Source organism: Cynocephalus volans, chromosome 2 (assembly GCF_027409185.1).
Source record: "Cynocephalus volans isolate mCynVol1 chromosome 2, mCynVol1.pri, whole genome shotgun sequence".
Taxonomy (NCBI): domain Eukaryota; kingdom Metazoa; phylum Chordata; class Mammalia; order Dermoptera; family Cynocephalidae; genus Cynocephalus; species Cynocephalus volans.
The window spans coordinates 102,016,469-102,038,334 of record NC_084461.1 but is presented as its reverse complement, the minus strand read 5'-3'; the positions used below and the strand labels follow the sequence as shown (position 1 = coordinate 102,038,334).

At 40.8% G+C, this 21,866-nt stretch overlaps 1 protein-coding gene across 2 annotated transcripts in view; it reads left to right on the top strand.

The window, feature by feature from the left end:
• SEMA6A (semaphorin 6A) overlaps nt 1-21,866 on the top strand; it is a 122,757-nt gene that overhangs the window by 46,383 nt on the left and 54,508 nt on the right. For both annotated transcript variants that reach the window (XM_063085713.1, XM_063085714.1), the window contains exons 2-3: nt 17,162-17,299; nt 19,494-19,611. In XM_063085713.1, coding sequence (XP_062941783.1) covers nt 17,200-17,299; nt 19,494-19,611 — 218 coding nt within the window. In that variant the 5' untranslated portion in view covers nt 17,162-17,199. The remainder of the gene's footprint in view (nt 1-17,161; nt 17,300-19,493; nt 19,612-21,866) is intronic.

The following is a 21,866-nucleotide window of genomic DNA, read 5'->3' as shown; positions in this document are numbered from 1 at the left end:
CAGGCAAATTTGGAAGCCCCTGGTTTATACTCAGTATTGTGTGTTTTTGCACTTGGCACGTACTGCTGGAATGAGGAAAAGAGAACACACGCACTTCTATGGGTGCCACTTGCCTCCAAGGATCAAGTTGGAGTGGAAATTGGAGTCAGATACTGCTGTCTCCCAATCTAGGGAGAGACCTTAAGCCCTTAGAGAAGGGGCATAATGTGACCCACCGGGCAAGAGAAGCATCTTCAAACTGGTTGAAATGGACTTGGCTCTGAAGAGGACGGCCAAGCAAGGAGGAGATAAGCCTCTGCCCCTTTCTTAGCACCTAGCTCAGTGTGTATTGAATAAATGATTAAAAAGAGAAAACAGGAGGCTGTCACTTGCAGCTTACCTCCCAGAAAGAGTGCTGGGATAGGATGAAGGACACTTTTCACTGATCCTAGCCCCACACGGTGGCTACCTCTCCATGCTGCCCTCATCGCTCTAATGATGAAGACATTTTTTCTCTCTAGTTCAGGGAATCTCCTATCTTCTCTGGGGAACCATCATTCTGGGATAGTAAGATGACACTCATTCAGCTTCTAAAATGTCGGGCATCCTTTGGGGATGCTTCAGAAGCAGCATGTGGTTTTCCTTTGCCATGGGAGGTGGATGGGAAGAAAGGGCAGGGAAGCCAGAGAACAAGGGGCAGGCGCCTGCTCAGAAATAAACATGCAGATGGAGAAGAAAAGAAAAGGTTCCCATGCATGGTACTGGAATCTCACTTATGGAAAATAAAAAATTCTAAGGGTATTTGCTTTGAGCTCATCTGATTCTTTGTATTGGCTTCATTGTGCCCTGCCTTTCTGAGTCTGCTATATTTTTACTGGAAAGTAATAAATTAGGCAGTCATTCATATGGCAGGCAGGCAGTTTATGGTGTTGTGTAAACTACCAGCCTTCATATATACCCAACAGCATCACAGATAAAGTGGGGTTATCATTACTGACACTGCCTATAAACTTCCCTCACCCCCATCCTGTGTTCTGGAATATTACCATTGGCTGAACATGCTGGGAAGGGACAGATCCTGGGGGAATTGGTGGGAATTGGCAGGTATCAGTAGGCCTAAGTTCCAGATTTGCCTCTGGAGACAAAGATTTTAAAAAATAATAACTAGTTTTGTTTTGTTCTAGAAAAGAAACATATGCACAAGAAAAACTTTTCAAAAAAACATACAAGAGTACAACATAAAAAGTGAATTTCTTTCCCACATCTGACCTCTAGTTTTCCTCCCTCAGAGACACTGTTACTAGTTGCTTATACGTGGAACTAAAATATTTACAACACTTTAAAAAAATCACCCAATTTTGGCTTGTATTTCAATTTTCATTAACAAAAATAGCCCCTTTTATCATGACTGTTTTACTCCATGTACTGATATTTAAAAATGCTCAAAGCTACTTGAATCAAAATCAACAAATATTTAACAAGTACCTTCAATGTACATGATGTTGCCTAAGCAAGCTGTTTCTAATGAATATTTTACACATATATTCATATGTTTTTGGTGAATAATCAACAATCTAAATTTATGTTACTGGAAGGGCAGTAACTCTTTGTTTTAAGTTCTTTTCTCAGAAACAAAGATGATGTCTTTCTTGCCCACCCTACACCCCTCCTTTAACTTCTCAGCCTTTCACACATTCTCTAATTTGAGATCTGTTTTAAGCCCAGACATCTGGGTGGGTGGTACATTCTGGCCAGAGTAGTATCTCTCATACTTTCTCCAGACGGAATGGCTCAAGGATATAAAAATCCCAAGAGAAATAATACCTCCCCAAGCTGCCGATGAAGAAGAGCTGTAGTGCTCTGTGTTCTGAACACACGTGTGTTGAAGGATGGGAGACGTTCATGACAGAGCCAATGTCCCCACCCATGTCTAGTCTGCAGAAGAGGGGAGAGCCACACTCTGCAGGCCACTGAGGAATCTGGGCTGATTGTACAGATGAGAGTCCCATAGCCTTCTCAAACTCCAGCCAGCAACATCTGTATGTCTTCTCTCCAGCTGGCTGGCCTAGTTCTTCTGGTGTCAGGAGAAAGTTATGAGGCACTGGGAATGGATTTGAGACAAAAGTAGAGTTAAATCATCTCTTGGAGTCTGTTCGTCATTGGCAATTGAGGCTTAGTAACCAGCCAATGGTTGACATTCCCAGGAAGACCTCACAACCAGAGCTTGACTTTGCAGGATGAACTTGTATTCTACACTTCAAGACCTCTGAGCCCTGTAAAGTGAAGAGAGATGGGACCGTATGGATGCTGTTATATCCCCAGTCCAAAAGACCTCTGGTTATTGCCCATGATGCTCATTATGTTATTACCATCTCTCTCCTTGTAAATGCTTTTTGGCTATAGAACTATATCCTATACAAGCCAGTTAGTTAGGCTAGGTGCCTGAATGAGTGAGGCTTGGCCAACGCCTGAGGACTTTCTTTGATCTTTTGATTCCAGGCACATTATTTCATCAACAGATCTATGTGAGCAGCTGCCAGCAAGAGTTGGAGTCCACAGCAAGATTTTGCTGGACCAAAAAAAAGAAAGCAGTGGCTTTCTGCTCTGAGCAGTGCTTCCTAGTACATGGGAGTAAGGACTTGGAGGATCCAAGAATCATAGGTAGTCCGGCTCTCCATTGGGACTCTTAAGCAATGTCTATTCTGGCCCCACATCCTATGTCTGAATCACCTGGACAACTTTCCTTTCCCCAAGCACTCGTCTGGCTTCTCCATCCCCTTGGGTAGGCCAATCCAAGTTGGTGTTACTGGGACTGCTGGAAAGTTTCTCCTTATTTTGAGCAGAAATCATCTCCTTATAGTTTCTACCCATTGATCTTCTAGGTTTCACCTCAGATATCTGAAAATGACTATCCTTACCCCTTGCCTCTCCTCTTTTCCTTGTTTTAATGCCAATTTTTAAGAAATTGTCCCAAAGCTCTTTCTTGGAGTAACATTCATTCACTATTCAATGAGTATTTGTTGGAAGTTTATTACATACAAGGCTTTGTTCTAGAATGTGCGGATACAGTGATGAACAAGACAAATTTACCCATATGGAGTTTACATTCTAGTGGAGGGGAGGGAGAGACAAAATCAAATAAGAATATAAATGTGAAAATATCAAGTATGGACAAATCCATTGCAAAAATTTAGAATAAAATGATGGCAGGAAAAATTGGGCTGTTTGTGGGGGTCAAGAAAGTCCTATCTGAGGGAGTGATGGAGTTTGGATGTGTTGTCCCCTCCAAAACTCATGTGGAAATTTGATCCCCAATGTGGCAGTGTTGGAAACTGATTGAGTCATGGGGGCAGATCCCTCAAGAATGGATTAATGCTCTCCCTGGGGGAGGAGGGGTAGTGAGTGAGTTCTCGCTTGACTAGTTCCCACGAGAGCTCGTTGCTTAAAAGGACCCTGGCACCTTCTCTCTCTCTCTCTCACTTCCTCAGTCTTGCTTCCTCTTGCCATGTGCTCTGCTCATACCCACTGGCAGCCTGCCACTTTCCGCCACGAGTAGAAGCAGCCTGAGGCCCATGCCAGATGCAGCTGTCCCAGAATCGTAAGCCAAATAAACCTCTCTTCTTTATAAATTACCCAGTCTCAGGTATTCTGTTATAGCAACACAAAATGGACTAAAACAGGGAGTGACATTTTAGCTGAATGCTGAATGACAAAAATGAGCTAGCTATATGACGATGGGTGAGGAAGATCATTCCTAGAAGAGGGAGCGGCAAGTCCATAAGGCAGGAATGAACTCATGTGTTTGAGGAAAGCAGGCCATAGGAACTGGAGCAGAGTGGGACTTTATGCAATGGAACATGGGGGATGGGGGTGGAGAGGTGGGTAGCACCCTTTGCACTCAGGATAGAGCATTTTAATTTTGTTGCTAATGCCATAAGAAGCCACTGGACGGTTTTATGCAGGAGAGGACATGATATGATCTGTATTTTTAAAAGACCAATTGCTGTGTGCAGATTAAATTGAAGGAGGGTCAGGTGGAAGTAGAAAAAACAGATAGCTACTGCATGTAATCCAGGCAGGAGCTGAGGTTGGGTTAGATTAAGATGATCATATATATATATATATATATATATATATATATATATATACACACACACACACACACACACACATATATATATATATATGATATCAGTAGGATGTAGGGAAGAGGGCAGATTTGGCATGTGCTTTGGTAGAAGAATCAATATCTGGATGTTACCTCTCAGTCCTCTTAACTCTCATAGCATTTTTAACATGTGTGTGTATGTGTATATGTATATATGTCCTACATTGTTATAGTTGCTTACTATCTTCCATGGTGGTCTAGAGGCTCCCTAAGGGCAGAACCCATGGTCGAATCCATGAACTTGGATTCCCCACTGTCCCAGCACAGTGCCCTGCTTGCACATATTAGAAACTCAGCTATTTCTAGATTGACCAAAGGGATGAGTGAGCAAAGACAAACCACTAACAAAGGCATTTCGGTGTTTTATTGAACACTGAAAACAATGTCCTCTCTCAATGCCTACACACATGTATGGCATTTTCTCATGTCTCATATTCTTGCTGGTAATTCCCAAACACTACAAAAGTAATCCATGATGTACAAAAGCAATGTTCCTTTGGAATAGAACTACTTTTGAAAAATGGAAGAATGATTGATAACAACTCTGGTACCTTTGTGTGAGGGAGGAGGCGGCATCCCTACGTGCCTCACTTTCAGATGGTGCAGTGGTCCCCAGCTTGGGTCATCTTGCCCAAGCTCCACACGGCATCTTGCTCTTTCCTCATTGACGATTCTGGAGGACTCTCAGCCTTTTTTTCATGCCTTAGCGCTGCTGGAAAGAGCTGATGAAATAGATACATGAAAAGCACATCTGCCTATTCTTGCATAACACTTTAGAATGACTTTTTTTCTTTAACTCTTTGGAGAGTTGAAAGATACGTTAACTGAACAGGAAGATTATTGCTGTTTGAGAAGAAAATTATTCTGTCTTAGTCTTTTAGTTATTCAAAATGAACCTGCAGAATCTCCTTTTGGAAAAGAAGTTCATGCGTTCTTCCTTCTGCGTGTGTTCCATAGCCGTGACTTTCCCCTCTCACTGCTCAGACCTTCGAATCCTTACCAGTGAAAGCCTGGATGACCCAGGTGGACCTCTGTTTCCCAGTAACCAGGGGATAAGTAGCTTGCAGAGCCAGGTGTCCATTCCCAGTGCCTCCTTTCCTCTCACAGAAAGGCGAGCACATGCTGTGGGATCCTTGTGCCCTGCTGGGGTGATAGGCGTGGGCATGTCCGCTGGGCTGGGCTCATGTCTCATGTTCACTTTCTCTCTCTCTGATTTATCGCCTCTTTTGTCTGACCCTCAGCACTTTAATTTGGTTTCTGCCGGCCAAACTCAAGCTTATTGGATAATTTCACTTTCCTCCTGATTCTGGTCTCTCTGGCAGATTGTAATTATAGTGATTGTTCTGCTATGCTATTAATTATAGGAATTGAAATTTTTTTATTTAGGGGTTAATCAGTGATATCCATGTGCTGTCCTCTCTCCAGATAATTTGAATTGCAATAATTAACCTGTGTCCAGGTTATCTGATATTAACCATTTGCATCCATTTTATCTCAGAGTTAGAAATGATTACCATTGTGCCTGGTGCCTAATGTCCACTTTGAGAGAGAAAGAAAGGAGAGAGACAGTGAGTGGAGGAGCACCTCCAAGAGGACAGGGACAGGACATGTCTTCACCCCCCCACACACACATTGTCCAAGATAACAGTTTTCCTCCCAAAATACTCTGGAAATCCAAATTCTTTATTTTATTAATTAGTTCCTAAACATTTGGTATTATTTACCAAAAGAAAGCTGCAGGTTTTTGAAGCTTACAGGCAGGTACATGTGACAAAGCAGAGGACAGATGCTGCCAGCTGACAATTGCCTCTAATGACAGCGATTGGAAAAGTCCATTACCAGAGTTATTCCATAGGGTAGGGAGAGAGTACAGGCTGCTTACATCATGGACACTCCTTCCGAGAAACCACCAGCAACTGCACAAAAAGCCTATGAAGTCTACTTATTTAATACAGAGCGAGGAAGGCATGCTGGACTGTCTGTGGTTGGCTGTCAGATGGAAAGAGACATGAAGCTTCCCTCAGGCAGAGGGGTCGGGGGCCTGGTGAGGCAGTCACTTCTGCTGTGGCAGAATGTTACTGCTTACGAAAGAGGCTTTGAGACCCTTTCTACCAAAGTTACATCTGCTTTGTGAGCATTACTATTTTGTGGAAACCTGTTCTTGATGGTCCCTTGTATGGAGAGGAGCCCGGAAACCTGTCATTATAAGCGTAGAATAGAGGAAATTAAAAGTAACTCAGTCAGCAATTCCCAATCTCTGAATTATTCTTACAAGTATAATGATATACATTTTAAAAAATAAATAAAATCAGATTAATTTTTTTTTTAATTCAATGGGAATTTCACATCATGCTGTGGGATGATTAGAGAGCTCCTGAGTTTAGCAAAGCCAGCTTTGGGAATTCTGTTCTAAAGGATCTCCTTTCTTCCTCACTTTTTATTCTGTCTTTAATCTCTGTAGGAACAAAGGCATATAGTACCACAGACTCTTTTCTTTTGAAATCCTTGAAACAGATGTTTCAGAACTTAAAATTTTTCAGATTTTAGAAAAGGAACATGAGATACATACCCCAGTGGGGTTTGGGTCAATATCTAGTAATGAAATCTACTAGTATTTTGCAGTGAAATGTATAACTATTCATCCTAAGGAAGGATAAATAAAGGTTATAAATAGTCTCATGCCAGTTCAAGTCAACTTTTGTCACCAAATGAGTTAGGAAAAAACTTCTGGTTTTCAGGGATTTGTTTTGTTTTGTCTGTAATTGCACATGAGGAATTGTGTACCTATATTTCCAAAATCAACTGGCCTCGTCCACATGTAGGGGAAAAGGGAATAGCAAGCCTTATTTTTCTTTAAATTTAAGGAGCAGACTTCAGAACCACTCACATGAAAATGGTCCCTCCAGATGCTGACCACTTCAGCATGCTCAAGCACTTTCCAGGGAACAGACTGTTCAGTATCTATGTGGTGACCCTTATGTCACCTATGTACAGAATCAAGTCTTTAAGTGGTAGAGGCATTTAAACAAACCCATAATTTCCTGGAATTTATTTTTATTGGCCTTAAGGAAGCATATTTTCATGATGTTTGGAAATAATTAATAGTTTTGAAGGTAGGATTTCACATTAAAAACAAACGAACATTTTAGGGAGCGATATCACTAGACCTGACTCTGATTTGGAAAGAGGCAACTCGTGAATAGTCCTCTCTCCACTGCAATTTAAATTGATAAACTGCCTTTGGAAAACACTTAAATTATTTTGCTAAGTAAATCAAGCCAGCCTAATGAGTCACTTTTTATGTGTAAAGAACATGAACAATTCCAATAAAGATATTAATTTCAGAAGTTGGCAGTATCTATCAAATTCAGTAATAGGTTTAAATATGTAAGTTTGCAGTTTTCACCAGCTCATTGGAAGTTTTTTCCTTTTTTGGATAAATAAAAAAGATTTCCTAAAGAATATGGGGAAATTATGGGAATTCAAGAAATAATGCTTCCATCTCATTTCTGTCCTGAATGGGTCTAGCCATGCATAGACATACAGAGAATCCACTGTGTATGTAGTTACTTTTCTGATGATAAGCGGCAGTCAGCACTATCATGCTTTGATAGGGAGCAGATCCTGAAATGATATTATGTCTCTTTTTGTACAATCAGAAGGGTGTAGTCGAATGTACACTCTAATTTGGCTTTCGGGGCACTGGGAAAGCAATCGCAGCTCACTGAGAGAGACTGGGAATACAATGAAGGACGCAGTGAGCCCCATGGGACCCTACTCCAACATTTTAATCCAACATTTTAGTTCAAGGAAATGCTTTTCACTCCATTCCTGATGTTGAGGCTTTCACCAAAAATGTTTACAAATGACAAGAAAACAATAAGGATTTGTAGAGTTTGGTCAAAGTTCTATGACTGGTGACCTTGCTATTTGGGGCTGTTATTCGTAGCTGCAAGGAGAGACCTGCAGGTTGTTTTTGTTTCCTACAAGCCATGTTTGAAGTTGACTTCCACTCCAGAAGTGAGAAAAGAACATATCCCTGCAGCCGTCTGAGCCTGAGCAATCCCAGGCAGTGTGAGGATCAGGAAGGTGAGAGGTGTAGCTGACAGATTCTGTTTTCTATTAACTCTACTGAGAGGAAACAGGAGAAATTATTAGAGAGAATCGTCCTGTCAAAGAGCAGCAATTGCTTTATTTTAGTTTGGATCCACCTAGGATTTTGACTAAGGTTTATGGAAAACTCTAGTCACTAAATATCTCTAGGTTGCTCCTTTAAAGTCACTCTGCAAATATCTTTCTAAGGGCTAAGAAAATGTGTTTCGGATTTCAGCACGTTCTTTTTTGCCCTCTGCATTATATTTAATGAAATTATAAGTGTACAGAAAATTAGGGAGAGTCATATGAAAATGATGCATGTACTTAGCACCTTGAACAAATACTTACCAATATTTGAGCTTATACTTAAGTGCTTCTTCCATATTCTTAGAAGAAAAAAGTAATCAAACACTACCTTTATTCTATTACAATACTTTAAACCGAACTTGAGGTCAAATTCAAAAATCCGTTACTTCAGACAAATGTTTTAAATTGCTTAAGCAAAGAGTGAAATCAGCCAATTTGAGTGTCCGAAAATCCCTCAGCTTGGTGTTGTCCAATTTAACACCCTGCTGTCTTGACCTGGCCCTTCTACGTGAAATGTCCTAGCTCCTACCTGCTCCATCCAAAGCTCATGCCCTGTTCCAAGGCTTTCTCCACTCAGAGCCTTTGCTGATCATCTCACCTCATGTCACATGCTTCTTGCAACATCTTCACCCTCCAGGTAGTGTTTCCAACAGAATTTTATTTCTTTTCAAAAAATTATTGTTGTTTGTTTACATGTTCTATTTTGAGGACAATGGGCAGGAGCTGTCAGGCCCATCCACTAAACAGTGAGATCCTTCCCAGGGGGGTTAGGGTGGAGGGGGTGTTCATCTCTGTTTGTATAAGCATCTTAGCACAGAGCCTGGCTCCTGGTAGGAAACAGGGAGTCAGTGAGATGGAAATCAGGCAGTAGAAGTAATGAACACCAGGCAGCAAGCCAAGGAGAAATGAATGAAGTTTGGCTTTCTTCCTGAAAGCAGCGTAATGTAGGGAACAAGCTCCGTAGAGGAGTCAGGAGTCCTGCGACTGCTGCTCAGCTTGGCCACTTTTGCGCTGCGCCACATTTAGCAAGTGACCGCACTTCCTGGGGCCTCAGTTTTCTTAAGAGTGGAATAAAGAAGGTATTTGTTTCTGCATCTGGAGCGGACATTTGAATTCAGCAATATCATAAAAAGTTAAAAAGATGGAAAGGGCAAAAAGCTGGGGCATGCCCTGGGTAAACATGGTTGAGACTGTTGCAGATTTTTGAAATCAAGATAGTTTGCTACAATATTTCCAGACCTGCTAAGATCATGACTATGGCAGCAGAGTCCTAATGAGCCATTAGATGGTATCTGAAACATCCAAGCAAAGTGCATTAAATGTATACGGGGTGGGGGGTGGAGGAGCAGAGAGGAAGAAAAGTGTCACCTGAAAGACAAGAATTGCCTTCTCTCCTCCAAAGATAACAGGTATACAACCACCACCACCACCACCCTTTTTTTAGTTTTCTTCTAAGAGTACTTCTGAATTCACAACTGTTTTTCTGCACCTTTGCGACAGTGGTTTCAGATCTAAAATGGAACATCTATTATACATAGTCGATATTTATTATTATCCTCCATTGAATGCCATCATCATTCTCTAAAATGTGTTGAAGTTAGGTCTGTGGCATTTCCCTTTCCTCCAAAATGGGTGCTTTTATGTCTCTGTTAATGGCTGAGATGTGGCGGAAAGAAAGACTAGATGCTTTATTAAGAGGCTAGAGCTATTTTTCTCATTTGCGTGAATCTTAATGCAAATATCACTGAGTAGGTAGCCCTGGTGGTCCCTGAAGACTGGGTACAGTAAAGGTTTCAACCAGTATCAATGGCCCAAGTTGCTTCTAATTCCTTTAGAAAGTGTTCTTTACCCGGCTCTGTGTCCTGTGGACAGCGGCATGCTCTTAATACTGCACCCCTTGAATTGCTGTCCAGGTAAGTGAAGGACACCTACTTTTTAAACACTCATTAATTCTTTAAATTCTCCTCTGGTGCAAGTAGTCCGCAGTCCCAATCCCTGTGAGACAGGTCCCCATCATCCAGCAAGCTGGCTTTTCTGCACAACCACCTGCTTTCCCACCTCTCTCTGGACAGAGGTTCCTTCCTTTGACTTAAGAGGTGTCCAGATCATTTTGTCTTATCAGCTACTGAAGCAGACAGCTTTGTTCTTACCCTCCACAACTGACACTGTTCTCTATGATCTGTTGACTTGAAAATATCACTATGGAGGGAGGCTGCAAGTAGGCAAGTGGTTCCACTTAACACAGCAATGTCCTGGGATAATCAATTCCTCCTCTAACTGTGGTTGAGAAGCTTTTGCATCTTTCTGATGAGCCTACAATCACAGGGCCATAAAGTGGAGTGAGGCTTTGCATGCCTACATGTTTGGAAGCAACTGTGCACTCCTTTTATAGACTTTTATTACTGGAGCCATTAAAGACTTTCAGCCACTCTGTCCATGTAAGTATGGATGCATCAACCTATATTCAACTATGATCTTAAGTGCAGTTTCCATTTATGCCAGCATCTCTCTCTTTCCAACCTTCCTTCCTTTCCCCTTCCTTTGATGTCCTGGGAAGGACAAAAGCTTTGGCATCACACAAACCTGGGTTTGCATCCGAGCTTTCCCTTTTGACGACTGAGCTGTAAAAAGTTACTGTGTGCTGCCTAGCAATGTTACTTAACCTCCCTGAGCCTCAATTTCCTCATGTGTACAATGGAGATAATAAATCCTGTCTCTCTCAGTTGCTGTGATGTTTAAATAAAGTAATATGTGTGTGTACTTGGCTCACAGAAGATGCTCAATAAACCTCCACTTCCATCCCATCCTTTCTCCATTTTCCACATTATTTTTCTTTGTACTACTAGTATGAGTGCCATGATCTATATTTTTAAAAATCACACAATGTGAGTGCGACTCCTGAGACAGATTCTCTGCCTTTCCCAGGGACCCACCTCCAGAGATAGGAAGCGAGGGACCTGGAAGGAGGGAACGGGGAGGAACAGGGACTAATGGGGACTTCTGCTCCCACTGAAGCAGTAGAACACCAGGAGCTAATCCAGGGCTGCCTGATCTCTTAAGGAAGTCCAAGAAAAGCTATTAAAAGGCAATTTTTAGTATCTTATCTGAGGAATAAACAAACATTTATTGAGGACTTTGTGCAATTAGTCTCTGAGACACTCTTAAGATGGGGAAACTGAGGCTCAGAGAGTTTAAGCATCTTGCCAAAGGTCCCAGCTCATACGGGGAACAGAGGGCTTCAAAGCCTATGTTTTATTCTCTGCTCTTTCTGCTCTTTGATATTGTTAGCAATAGTTTGATCTCATGTAGGAGCTTTTAAACCAATTTGAATTCAGACTTTTAAAGACAGTCACGCTGTAAAGACAAAGATGATGAGATCAGAAAGCCAGAGTAATAAAAATGGAAACATTATACTTATTGTAAAATCCAGCTAAACACTGAATATGATTAAATGGTGACAACAGCGTTCTCTTTGCCTTATCGGACTTGAAATTTGTCCTGAACTTGAGACAAGGCAGTAGAACATGCTGGGATTCCTTTGCTCTAGCTTGACGAACTTTTCACAACTTTTCCTGCTGCGCCTATTGCAATCCGCTGAGAGCTGCACTGAAGAGAATCTGTTCCACCCCTCCTGTTTGCTACATACTGTACCACGCATTGACACACTGACTGTCCTGAGTTTCCAAATGACCTGCTGTTTAGAGGCAACCAGGAAAGAATGTAGAAAAAAAATGAGCCTGTTCCACTGTTTGTTTTGGAAAGAGCACTTGCGCAGGTGCTGTTTGGGTCTGACCACTGCTGTAATCTCAGAGAGTGCCGGACACGACTGCTAGAACCCCACTATCTTTCCTGCTGCCTTTTAGGGCAAAGAGGGAAGGCGTGTGGGGCTCCAGTACCCTGCCCTGCCTCAGCTTGGAATACCTTGTTTTTCTTCCTGTCCCCAACCCCACACCTCCAGATGGTGTCCATGGCCTTGGATATGTGTTGCAATGGGATGGCCTTGCTCAGGGTCACTCTCTGTACTGTCCTTCCTAATCTCTCTCCACACACACACACACACACACACTCACACACACACACCCTTCTTCACTGGGGCAGGATCTCCTAAAATAGTACAATCTCAGAGCCTGGAGGTATATTTCATATCCTTTCATTTTACAGGTGAGCAAACTGGGAGCCAGGGAGGCTCACAGACTTGGCCAGGGTGTCACACAGTTAGTGTGCCCTTCCTTCTATTAACAACAGTGTAAATTATTGATTACCTTTAAAACTTCCTATGATGTCAGTAGAAAATGTGCTTTTTTAAAAGAATTACTGAAACATGGCAGTAAATGGCTTTCCTCATGGGGAAACAATGCCACTACCATCATTTTCACTTTATTTCAATGCCATACTTAAAGTTAGCATTTTGGTTTTTGCAAGTTTCTAGATATGTTAATTTCACATCATTACCACTTATTATTAAAACGTTCATTGGATAGCAACATTCTGGAAGATGCTGTCATGTGTACCAAATCAGACACAAGTTATATCCACATAGCCAAGTCCACCTTGAAAGTGCTTGCTGCCATTGGACATGTAGATGGTGTGTGGAGTGCCCAAATGCTCTTTAAAACAAGTAATGTCCGTTCATTTCTGTGTATAGACATTGGGTCCCACAGGGTTCACTAGCTAAGGCTGACACACAGCAACTTGCTGAGGATGATAAAGATGAGTAGAATACCTCATGCAGCACAGTGATGTCCTTTACCTGGGTGGCACAGAGGTTGCCCTCCGAGCCTTCGGGGATCAGTTCTGGGGGCAAGGAGGGATTCTGAAGAAACTGTGGAGTGGTGGGAATGTTTCCTCTCTTCTTTGGGCAGCCACTGCTCAGCCTGAGTGTTGCCAAGTGGGTCCATGGGCCAGCAAAACCAGATCTCTGACTTTTTTATTTTGATAAGCCAGAAATCTGGAGTTTTGTGTTAAATCTCCTAATTTTTTTGGAATGTTGCTAATTTAGTTTTTTTTTCTTCTCTGCGAGCCAGCTTTGACCAATACTACCAGTTTGTGAGTCCCAGTACAATTTTCCAGGGCAGGATTTGGGGGAATAGTTGGGCAAGAGGATTGGAACTAGTGCCTGGGGTAAGCCAGAGAGGTGCTTTGGCTCGGTAGGCTTGTCATGGCTTCCAGTTCTCATGGCTCTTATGAAATTAACCTGATGGATTAGAAGTAAAATATGGCCATTGGTGACCTCACTGTTGGACTTCATGATCATTCCCAGTTCCACTGACATTCACTTTGCTTCATGATTTGCCGACACAATGACCTGCTATATGATGAGGGTGTGGGGGGCAGGGGCAGGTGGATGACGCTCCAGTTATTGAAAAGATTTTATTATTTAAAAAACCAATTAGCAGCATAAATTCATTGACAGGATTTTCAGACAGACCTCCTTTTAGCCTTGTTTGTTTGGTCCTCAGTCTGGAATACTTGCAGGCTAGTTTCCTGACCAGTTAACGTTTGGCTTGGTTGATTTGGCTCATGGCAGCCAATAGTCACAACACCATTTGCACATCACAGTTTTACTATTTAATTTGGTCTTAAAAACTGTGGAAAAATTACAGTTAAAAGAGTTTTTGTCTGGGCTCAGAGTACACAGAAAGTCTATACAAATTAATTTTAGATGAACCTAAATAGACCTAATAAATTCACCAAGCAGATGCTTATTAAGATTATGAATGTTCTTAAGGTTTTTCCATGAATTTTGAGGATTGGGGCAGAGTAGGGTTTTAATTTTATAGTTATGTAAAGTGGTATATTTTACAAAAGTCATTTCTTTTCAGGCTAAAAATGAGTAATGGAAGGCTGAGACAATTAGATGGAAAATTCAGGTATAATAAGCTTACTTTTGAAATAAATGTTTTTGTGTAGAATCCTCATATTGACAGTCTTCCTTTATCTAATTTTCTGAATAGCTGCTTAAGACAGTCATATTTAGCCTATAAAAGCATAGTCATAGACAGGGAAACTGACAAATGTTTGTAGATACCTATAAATATGCCATAGGTGGGTAGCGCTTCCAAAGTTTTGAAAATTACTTAACCTCTTAAATTGCAGCAGCCCAGCTAGCTAGAGATTTTTAAACTCAGCGGAAAGTTCCTGTCTGTTTTTGTTCTCCTGGACTGGTACAAGTCTGTATTTTGTGATCTTAGGTGGGAGACTCAGTCCATGTTCTGAAGGATGAGAAATGAGAAAGTTATTGGATCAGGATCCCTCCATAAAGTAATTATTTCAACAATAATTTTTTTGGCAGCTGGCCAGCATGGGGATCCAAACCCTTGACCTTGGTGTTATAACAACACACTCTAACCAACTGAATCAACTGGCCAACCCCTCAACAAGAAAATTTATTGTCTACATATTTACAAGGGTTAGGGCCCCAGTTGAGTGGGAAGGGAATAATATACCAAAACTTCAGCTGAAGAAAATTTTAAAGTGTTTATGTGAACTGGCCAAGATTAACAAGTACTGCCAGAATACTTTCACCCATATGATACACATGTTAGCTACCTTTATGATGCGATATTAGAAAGATATGTAAAGCAGGTATTTTTCCTGGCAGAGAGTCCTACTATAAACCCGGAGATATTTAAATGACATATCTCAGCCATCATCCTGGCTGTATGTAAGGCGTAAAAGAAGCTATGGAGTTGCATAGTAGATTTCTTCTGCATGGATTGATCTTCCTGCCAGCTTTGGGGTTGAGGATTTTGCATCTCACCCATGCAATCTCGTGATGGAAAGAATTAAAATTGGGGGATATAATAAAGTAGCAGGACTTGGCTTTGTTAGCTTGTAGGACATATGTACAAGGATGAATGCAGTTGTGGAAGGATGGAGACTCATTTGTCATGTCAAGAAAAATTAATCTTTAAAAGCATGCATATATTTTGAAAGATTTCTAAAGAAATGAGAATTGACCTTTGGAGTCTGCTTTTTTCTTCCCTTACATGCTGCAAACTCTCTGTATACTGCTCTCGAGCCCTGGTAGATGTTGACCGTTCTTCTTCTTTCCCATGTGTTACTCACCTAAAATGTATCAGCTGACTGGTGTCTTTCTTGCCTATGTTTTACTTACTTTCCTTATTGATTTCTCCCCTTTAACGTTATACTAAACAGGAGCCATAAGAAACAAATAGGGGCACCTCAGAGCTTCTTTTCTTTGGGTTCAGATTCTCCAGCATGTGAAGAATTGGCAAATAAATGAATGGAAAGACTGTTGCTTTTAACCCGTCTGTAAATACATGTTTATATCTCCTGGTAATGGATCGCCCTTGTGAACAAGTAATCATTTAAGGTTTAATTTTAATCTACACATCAGAGATGGAGATATGGAATTGTTTAGGCTTTTCTCTCAAACTGTCTCCCTCTTTGATTTTCAAGATAAAGCAAATTAATTAGTGTGCACTTTTCAGTTGAAGAAATGATTAAGCCCCAGCTGTGTCTGTGAAATTATAAGTTACGATGCAACACTTGGGGCTTATTGATGCTTTTTCTTTGGCATAAAGAAAAGAGACATAGGTATCTGATATTAAATGGTGTTCAAAAAAGCATAAGTTAGCAGTTTGTTTGCCAAATGAACTTTCAAAGACATCTAGGTTACTAAGTTTGACATTTCTACACGCAAATCTTTGGCAGGCTACTTCAAAGACTTCACAACTCTAGAAAGATGAAAAGATATCCCCATTTTACCTTAATTTCTGTGATCAACACTTATTTGAAATATGCCTAAGAATTATATGATATTTACTGTATTATGAGTCTTTTTTCACTGTATCCAGCAGAACGTAGGATTCTCTTTATTTCCAAGATTTAGGAGAATTTTTCTACATGTGAAGAATATCTTCAAGAAAATACAGATGATAGTACAGTATATCTGGCATTTTTATTCACTGCTCTTTCATTGCAAGGGAGTATTCATTGCAAAGGGAGTATTTGAGACCAAAATACATAGAGATATGATTTTTTTTAATTTAACAATACCATTTCAAGACATGGTTTCAGATTCTCCTTACAGTATTCTTCACAAAATCTGAAAGAATCTACTTATTTCTTTTTAAATATAGATAATGTGATTTTATTTATGCTAAGGTCACTATAGAATTACATAAACCAGGAGTGAAAAATCTCAACTAAGGGGTCAAGCAGGTAACGGAAATGAGTGAACAGGACCACTTACAGAAGTGTGTGTGTGTCTGTGTGTGTGTGTTGGGGTGGAGCATGGTGCCTGAGAGAAACTGTCATTTAGATCAGTATGACAGATATTCTGATTTTTATAAAGAAGCTGGAAATCTAGATTATTATCAGAAATATCCTTATTTTTCAATACTGGCAACCACATTGAATTTCTGAAAGGTCCTGGGTTCACCAAACAAAACCTGTTTGGGTGATGATAGTTTTTGATCTCTGTAAAGCTGCTGAGAAAAAGGAGCATATCTACCTTCAAAAAATGCTTCTCAGTTGTTCATGTTTTCTGGAATGCAGAGTTGCATAATTGTGAAATAGCCGCCCCTTCTGGCCTACTTGAAGACAGCTTGGGATAAAGGCACTAAGGCTGTGTGTCCAGTGTTTGGGAGAAGCTTTGCAAAAGGGCTCAATGTGTAGGGAAGGAGAGTGCCATGGGTAATGGATACAGTTTCCTCACGTAAAATAAGATAATCAGTGAATTCGCAACGGAGAAGACTTTTGCTCCCGACTTTATCTTCAAGACCATTTCATTTTATGAAATTGAATAAAGCTGACTTGCAAAAAAAAAAAAAAAAAAATCCCTTCTCTCTCTTTGCTCTTTGGCAGGGTGAAGTAGAGAAATAAAGTCTCCCCGCTGAACTACTATGAGGTCAGAAGTCTTGCTGCTATATTTCACACTGCTACACTTTGCTGGGGCTGGTTTCCCAGAAGATTCCGAGCCAATCAGTATTTCGCATGGCAACTGTGAGTACCCACACTCACCCACGCTCTCCTTTTGTGGACATTTTAACCTGCGTCCATCTAGCAAATAATAAAAATTAAATGGAAAAGGAGACTTGTTAGTCATTTTAACCTGTGTAGATGTCAAAGGTATTTAATTCGTGTCTGCTCAAATTGGTGGGATGACTGTTACACAACTCCATTAAATGTTGTCGTGGAGACACGGATATACGAGGAGATGAAGTCTCACTTACTCCCAGGAGGCCGTGCTCATCCCTTAAACCAGCTGCATTTGGCTATTGTCAGTACTGCACATTTTCATATATGATTAATATGTGAGCATTGTTACAAGATATGAACAGAAAATGATGACTGTTTTGGAGTACTTTGGAGGAAAAAATTAACATTTTTTGAGACTTAGAAGTTATGTCATTGCTTGACTTGGGTAGAGAGTTATTTTGAATTTACAGAAGACCTATTTTAAGTGTTTATAACTTTCTTTTGGTCTCTGCTTCAGGGTGAGGGGTAGATACCGACAGGATTAGGAATTCAGTTGTCTCCTCAAGAGAGTAAAGTCCTACCTGTGTGCTGGATAGAATACCCAATGTCCTACTTTTTTTCCCTCCCTCCAAAAGACTAAGTATTTCATCACAGTAAAAGTAAAAGAGAGCATTTCTCCTCAAATATCTATTTTCTCAGTAATTACCCCAAAAGAAACACTGAGCAAACCATAAATAGGGTGCTTAAGATTAATATGGGATACAAACAAGATCCATCAATGCCCAGCTTTCAGCTGGACTCTCTGGATTGAAAAGGGAGATAATTTTATATGAAGATTGAGGGGACAAGACTGACACAAAAAACAGTTAGAGAACTAAAGGTCAAAGGGCATGATTAAGGACCAAATTATGCACTTCAAGATCATCACTCCTGAAATGGCAGAGTCCACCTAACTTAAGGTACTAAAACTTAATAAACATTTATTTATCTCTATTTTAGATAAGTTTTCTATATTTGGTGCCCCAGTACAGAAGGGACTCCAGCTTAAATGTGCTGCTGAAGATCACACTTCAATGGTCACTCAAATCCATGATAGTAGAGATATGTGAATTGTTTTAGCAAACACCTTGATGAATGGGTAAATGAAATTTCAGAGCCGTGGAAGGAAAAGCACAAGATAATCTCATACCAGGCTTGCTTGTGAATAAAATGCACTGATGCTGTCTAATAAGACACCCACTGTGAGTAATGCTTAGATGGTACAGGGGTTCAAAATGTAGGGGTTCGAGCATAAATTGGCAAATGGTTTTCTAGACATTATTTGCACCTCCATCCCTCCCCCAGAAAACAACTGCCTTTTAAATGCATCTCATCTTTCTTTCCTCCTAAGTTTCCCTGGAGAATTGCTAGTCTCTGGAGATCATAGGTTTAAAGACAGAGAGATGTTGAGATGTGAGTACTTCTGAAGGTCAGGTATCATTACAAATTGCCCACTCTCAGCCAAAGAGAACTATAGGAAAGGAGAAATATGCTCATTGACTCCCCAAGTCAGGGGAAAATTCCAGATCACCCGACTGGCTACCCTCAGTTTGACCCTGTCCTGTCAAAGCCCACATTTCTGTGAGATTAGCCAATTGCTTAACTCAAGAGCGAACTTCCCACAGTTCCTAGAATGCCAACCAACCTAGCAGGGCTGCCTTCAATAGTAGATTATTCCAACCGGACGCCTGCGGAGACAGTATTTTTCTTCTGGCTCCTGGACGAAGGCTCTTGCCTCCAGACCACATTGCCTTTGTGGTGATTGATGGGAAGGCTGCTTTGAAATAATTTTGTCCCGAGACAAGATCTTTGGCAGGCTGCCCCCTCAGGCTTAGCACTCCACAGAAGATGAAAAGAAAACTGGGAGAAAAGAACACCTTTATGCAAAGGGTTCACCAGCAAGTTTAACCCCCAGAAAAAGGGACAAATCAGAAATTGTGACACTTAGAAATGTAACTCCAGGCTTCTTGTCATATGGAAATGAAACTGTAACTTGATCATTCTTAAAGAGCACTCTTCTGTCATGGTATTTCCTAAAATAACAGACTCATTTGGAGATGGAAAATGGTGGCATGGTCTGACTAAAACATGGTTTTGTGTTTTTGTGACCCTCCCCCACCCTGTCAATTCCTGGCTTACTTTGCTGTTTCCTCTCGGACCCCGTCTCCTCTTTTCACAGATACAAAACAGTATCCGGTGTTTGTGGGCCACAAGCCAGGACGGAACACCACGCAGAGGCACAGACTGGACATCCAGATGATTATGATCATGAACAGAACCCTCTACATTGCTGCTAGGTACGTGGCTCTTCCTCTCGTCTGCCTTCAAGGTGTCCGAAGGCCCAAAGTCCTAAATTTACCAGCTACGCATCATTTTTAAGATCTTGAGCTTCCCAGTGTTATTTAGTTTAAAGGCTACTTTAGTTTGTCAAGCAATCATTCTTTCAAGGTTTTCTGTCTGTTTAACTTTATGTGGATTTAGATAGAAATAATTGCATATTTCAGAGCCTAGGCTCAAATAATCCACTGTTTATCTTGATTATATAGGCAAATATTTACTCACACTCCCAGTAGAGTGCTCTGCTCTTTGATACGTATTTGTTAAATTAAGTTAAATGTGTAAATATGTATTACTTAGTGTACGTGTAGGTGTGTGTATACTAAACCTATTTGTATTTTTGCAGTGAATATATAACATATATGATTACTCTGAAAAAATGGCAATGGCATCCAAAAAAAATCATAATATACATTTTAGAAAGGTTTTTTATCCGGCTCTACTAGAAAAATATTCAGCCATTGAGGAAATGTCATTGAGATGGACCAGTGTCTTTAGACCAAATGGCATAGGAAGGACACTGCCTAAATAGGGATTACATGGACTTGAGCTTTTGTTCTAATTCTGTCCTTAATTTAGCTGGACCACAACTTCTCCAGCCCTAAGTGTTCTCTGCCAAATGAGAGGTTGGATTAGGTTATCTTGATGAAGACTCTTGGGATTCCAATAATGTATGATCCTCCATTTTGGGGGGGTATGTAGCTCATTCAGAATAATTCTCAAATGAACAGCAATAGAGAGCACTATTTTGTGGTGTTCCACTGGGAAGAAGAAATGGAGATGGTGTTTGTATCTGGCTATGAGCATAGGTAAAGAACGGGTAAATACCAATAGTACCTGATTCTTCCAAAGCACTTAGATGTTCTGAGGTGACGAGCTCTGGAACATAATGTAAAAAACACTGGCCAGATTAAAACATCCTGAGAGTGACCCACATTTAGTCACAGGGAGCAATGCAGAGACAGTTAAAACCCATTAAAAATTCACTTCACAAATATTTATACAGTATTTATACTAGTTGTATGTGCTCTATAAGTTGTAAATATAGTTGTAAGTTCTTTATACATGACAATTCATTCAATTCCATAAACAACCCTTTGAGAAGGAGCTATTGTGACCACCATGTCTTGTAGGAGGAATCCAAGGGACAGAGAAGTAAAGTGACTGGGCCAAAATGACAGAGGCAGGACTTTGCTCTAGAGTCCATGCTGTCACTCCCTGTATTATGCTGCCTACTAAGGAACAGAGGTGGTACTGCTTTTCCTGGTAATAACTTCTTAGTAGCTGTTACCCAGGAACATAGTCATTGCTGGTATTCATTATAAAGCATTCCAATGAGGTGTCCAGGAGCCACCCCTCTGGTTGAATACCAGTTTCTCCTTAAATATCATTTTTAGTGTCCTAAATGGTAGCAAGGCTAGAAGATTACAATTGTACCCAACTATGTAAAGGCTGATCAGAACAAATAAACCTTGGATCTGTTAGAAATAAGTTGACTCAAGAATCTACTGCAAATTGTTCACTTTGCAACTGAGTTGAGGGCAAAAACAGTATAACAGGTTGCCCTTCTACCTGGTGATTCAGCAGGGCATGGACTGCAGGTCCACGGCAACCCGAGTGTTAGGGGCAAAGGGGCTACGCAGACTTAAAAGTGACCATTATTCCAGCTCCTTAAAACCAAGACAGTTTTATCCTAACTCCCCACCCCATGGAAAGGAAAAAGAAGAAATAGAAGTGGAAAATAAAAGAAACATCTATTTTTTAAAAACTGTCAAACAAAGTCATCTTTCATTAGAAGTCAAGTGTGTAACATCCTAACATTGACAAGTTGGTTTTCGCTCCATCCTCAGCCACTTGCTTCAATACACACCCTTGGAAAAATTCCTAAAGGAGTTCCATGGCCACCATATTTAGGTCTTTTCCTCTCCTTTCAGTTTCATATTTCCCATCACTGATCTGAGAGATCCAGGTTCCCAGAGATCAAGTAATACGATTTAAAGTTAAATCCTTCTCTCAGGCTCAAGCCATGGCAACACAATTCAGTGGTGCTCATTGGAGGGCAGAAGAGGAAGTCCTAGGATTAAGTCAGTCTGTGTTCAGGAAGAGCAGAGTATAAATCCTGGGATGTGCACAGCGGTGGTTGGGATAACCCCCAACCCTGATCTGTGGTTTACCATAAAAGCACTGTTTCTGTTTGCCGGGGCCGTGTGATCTT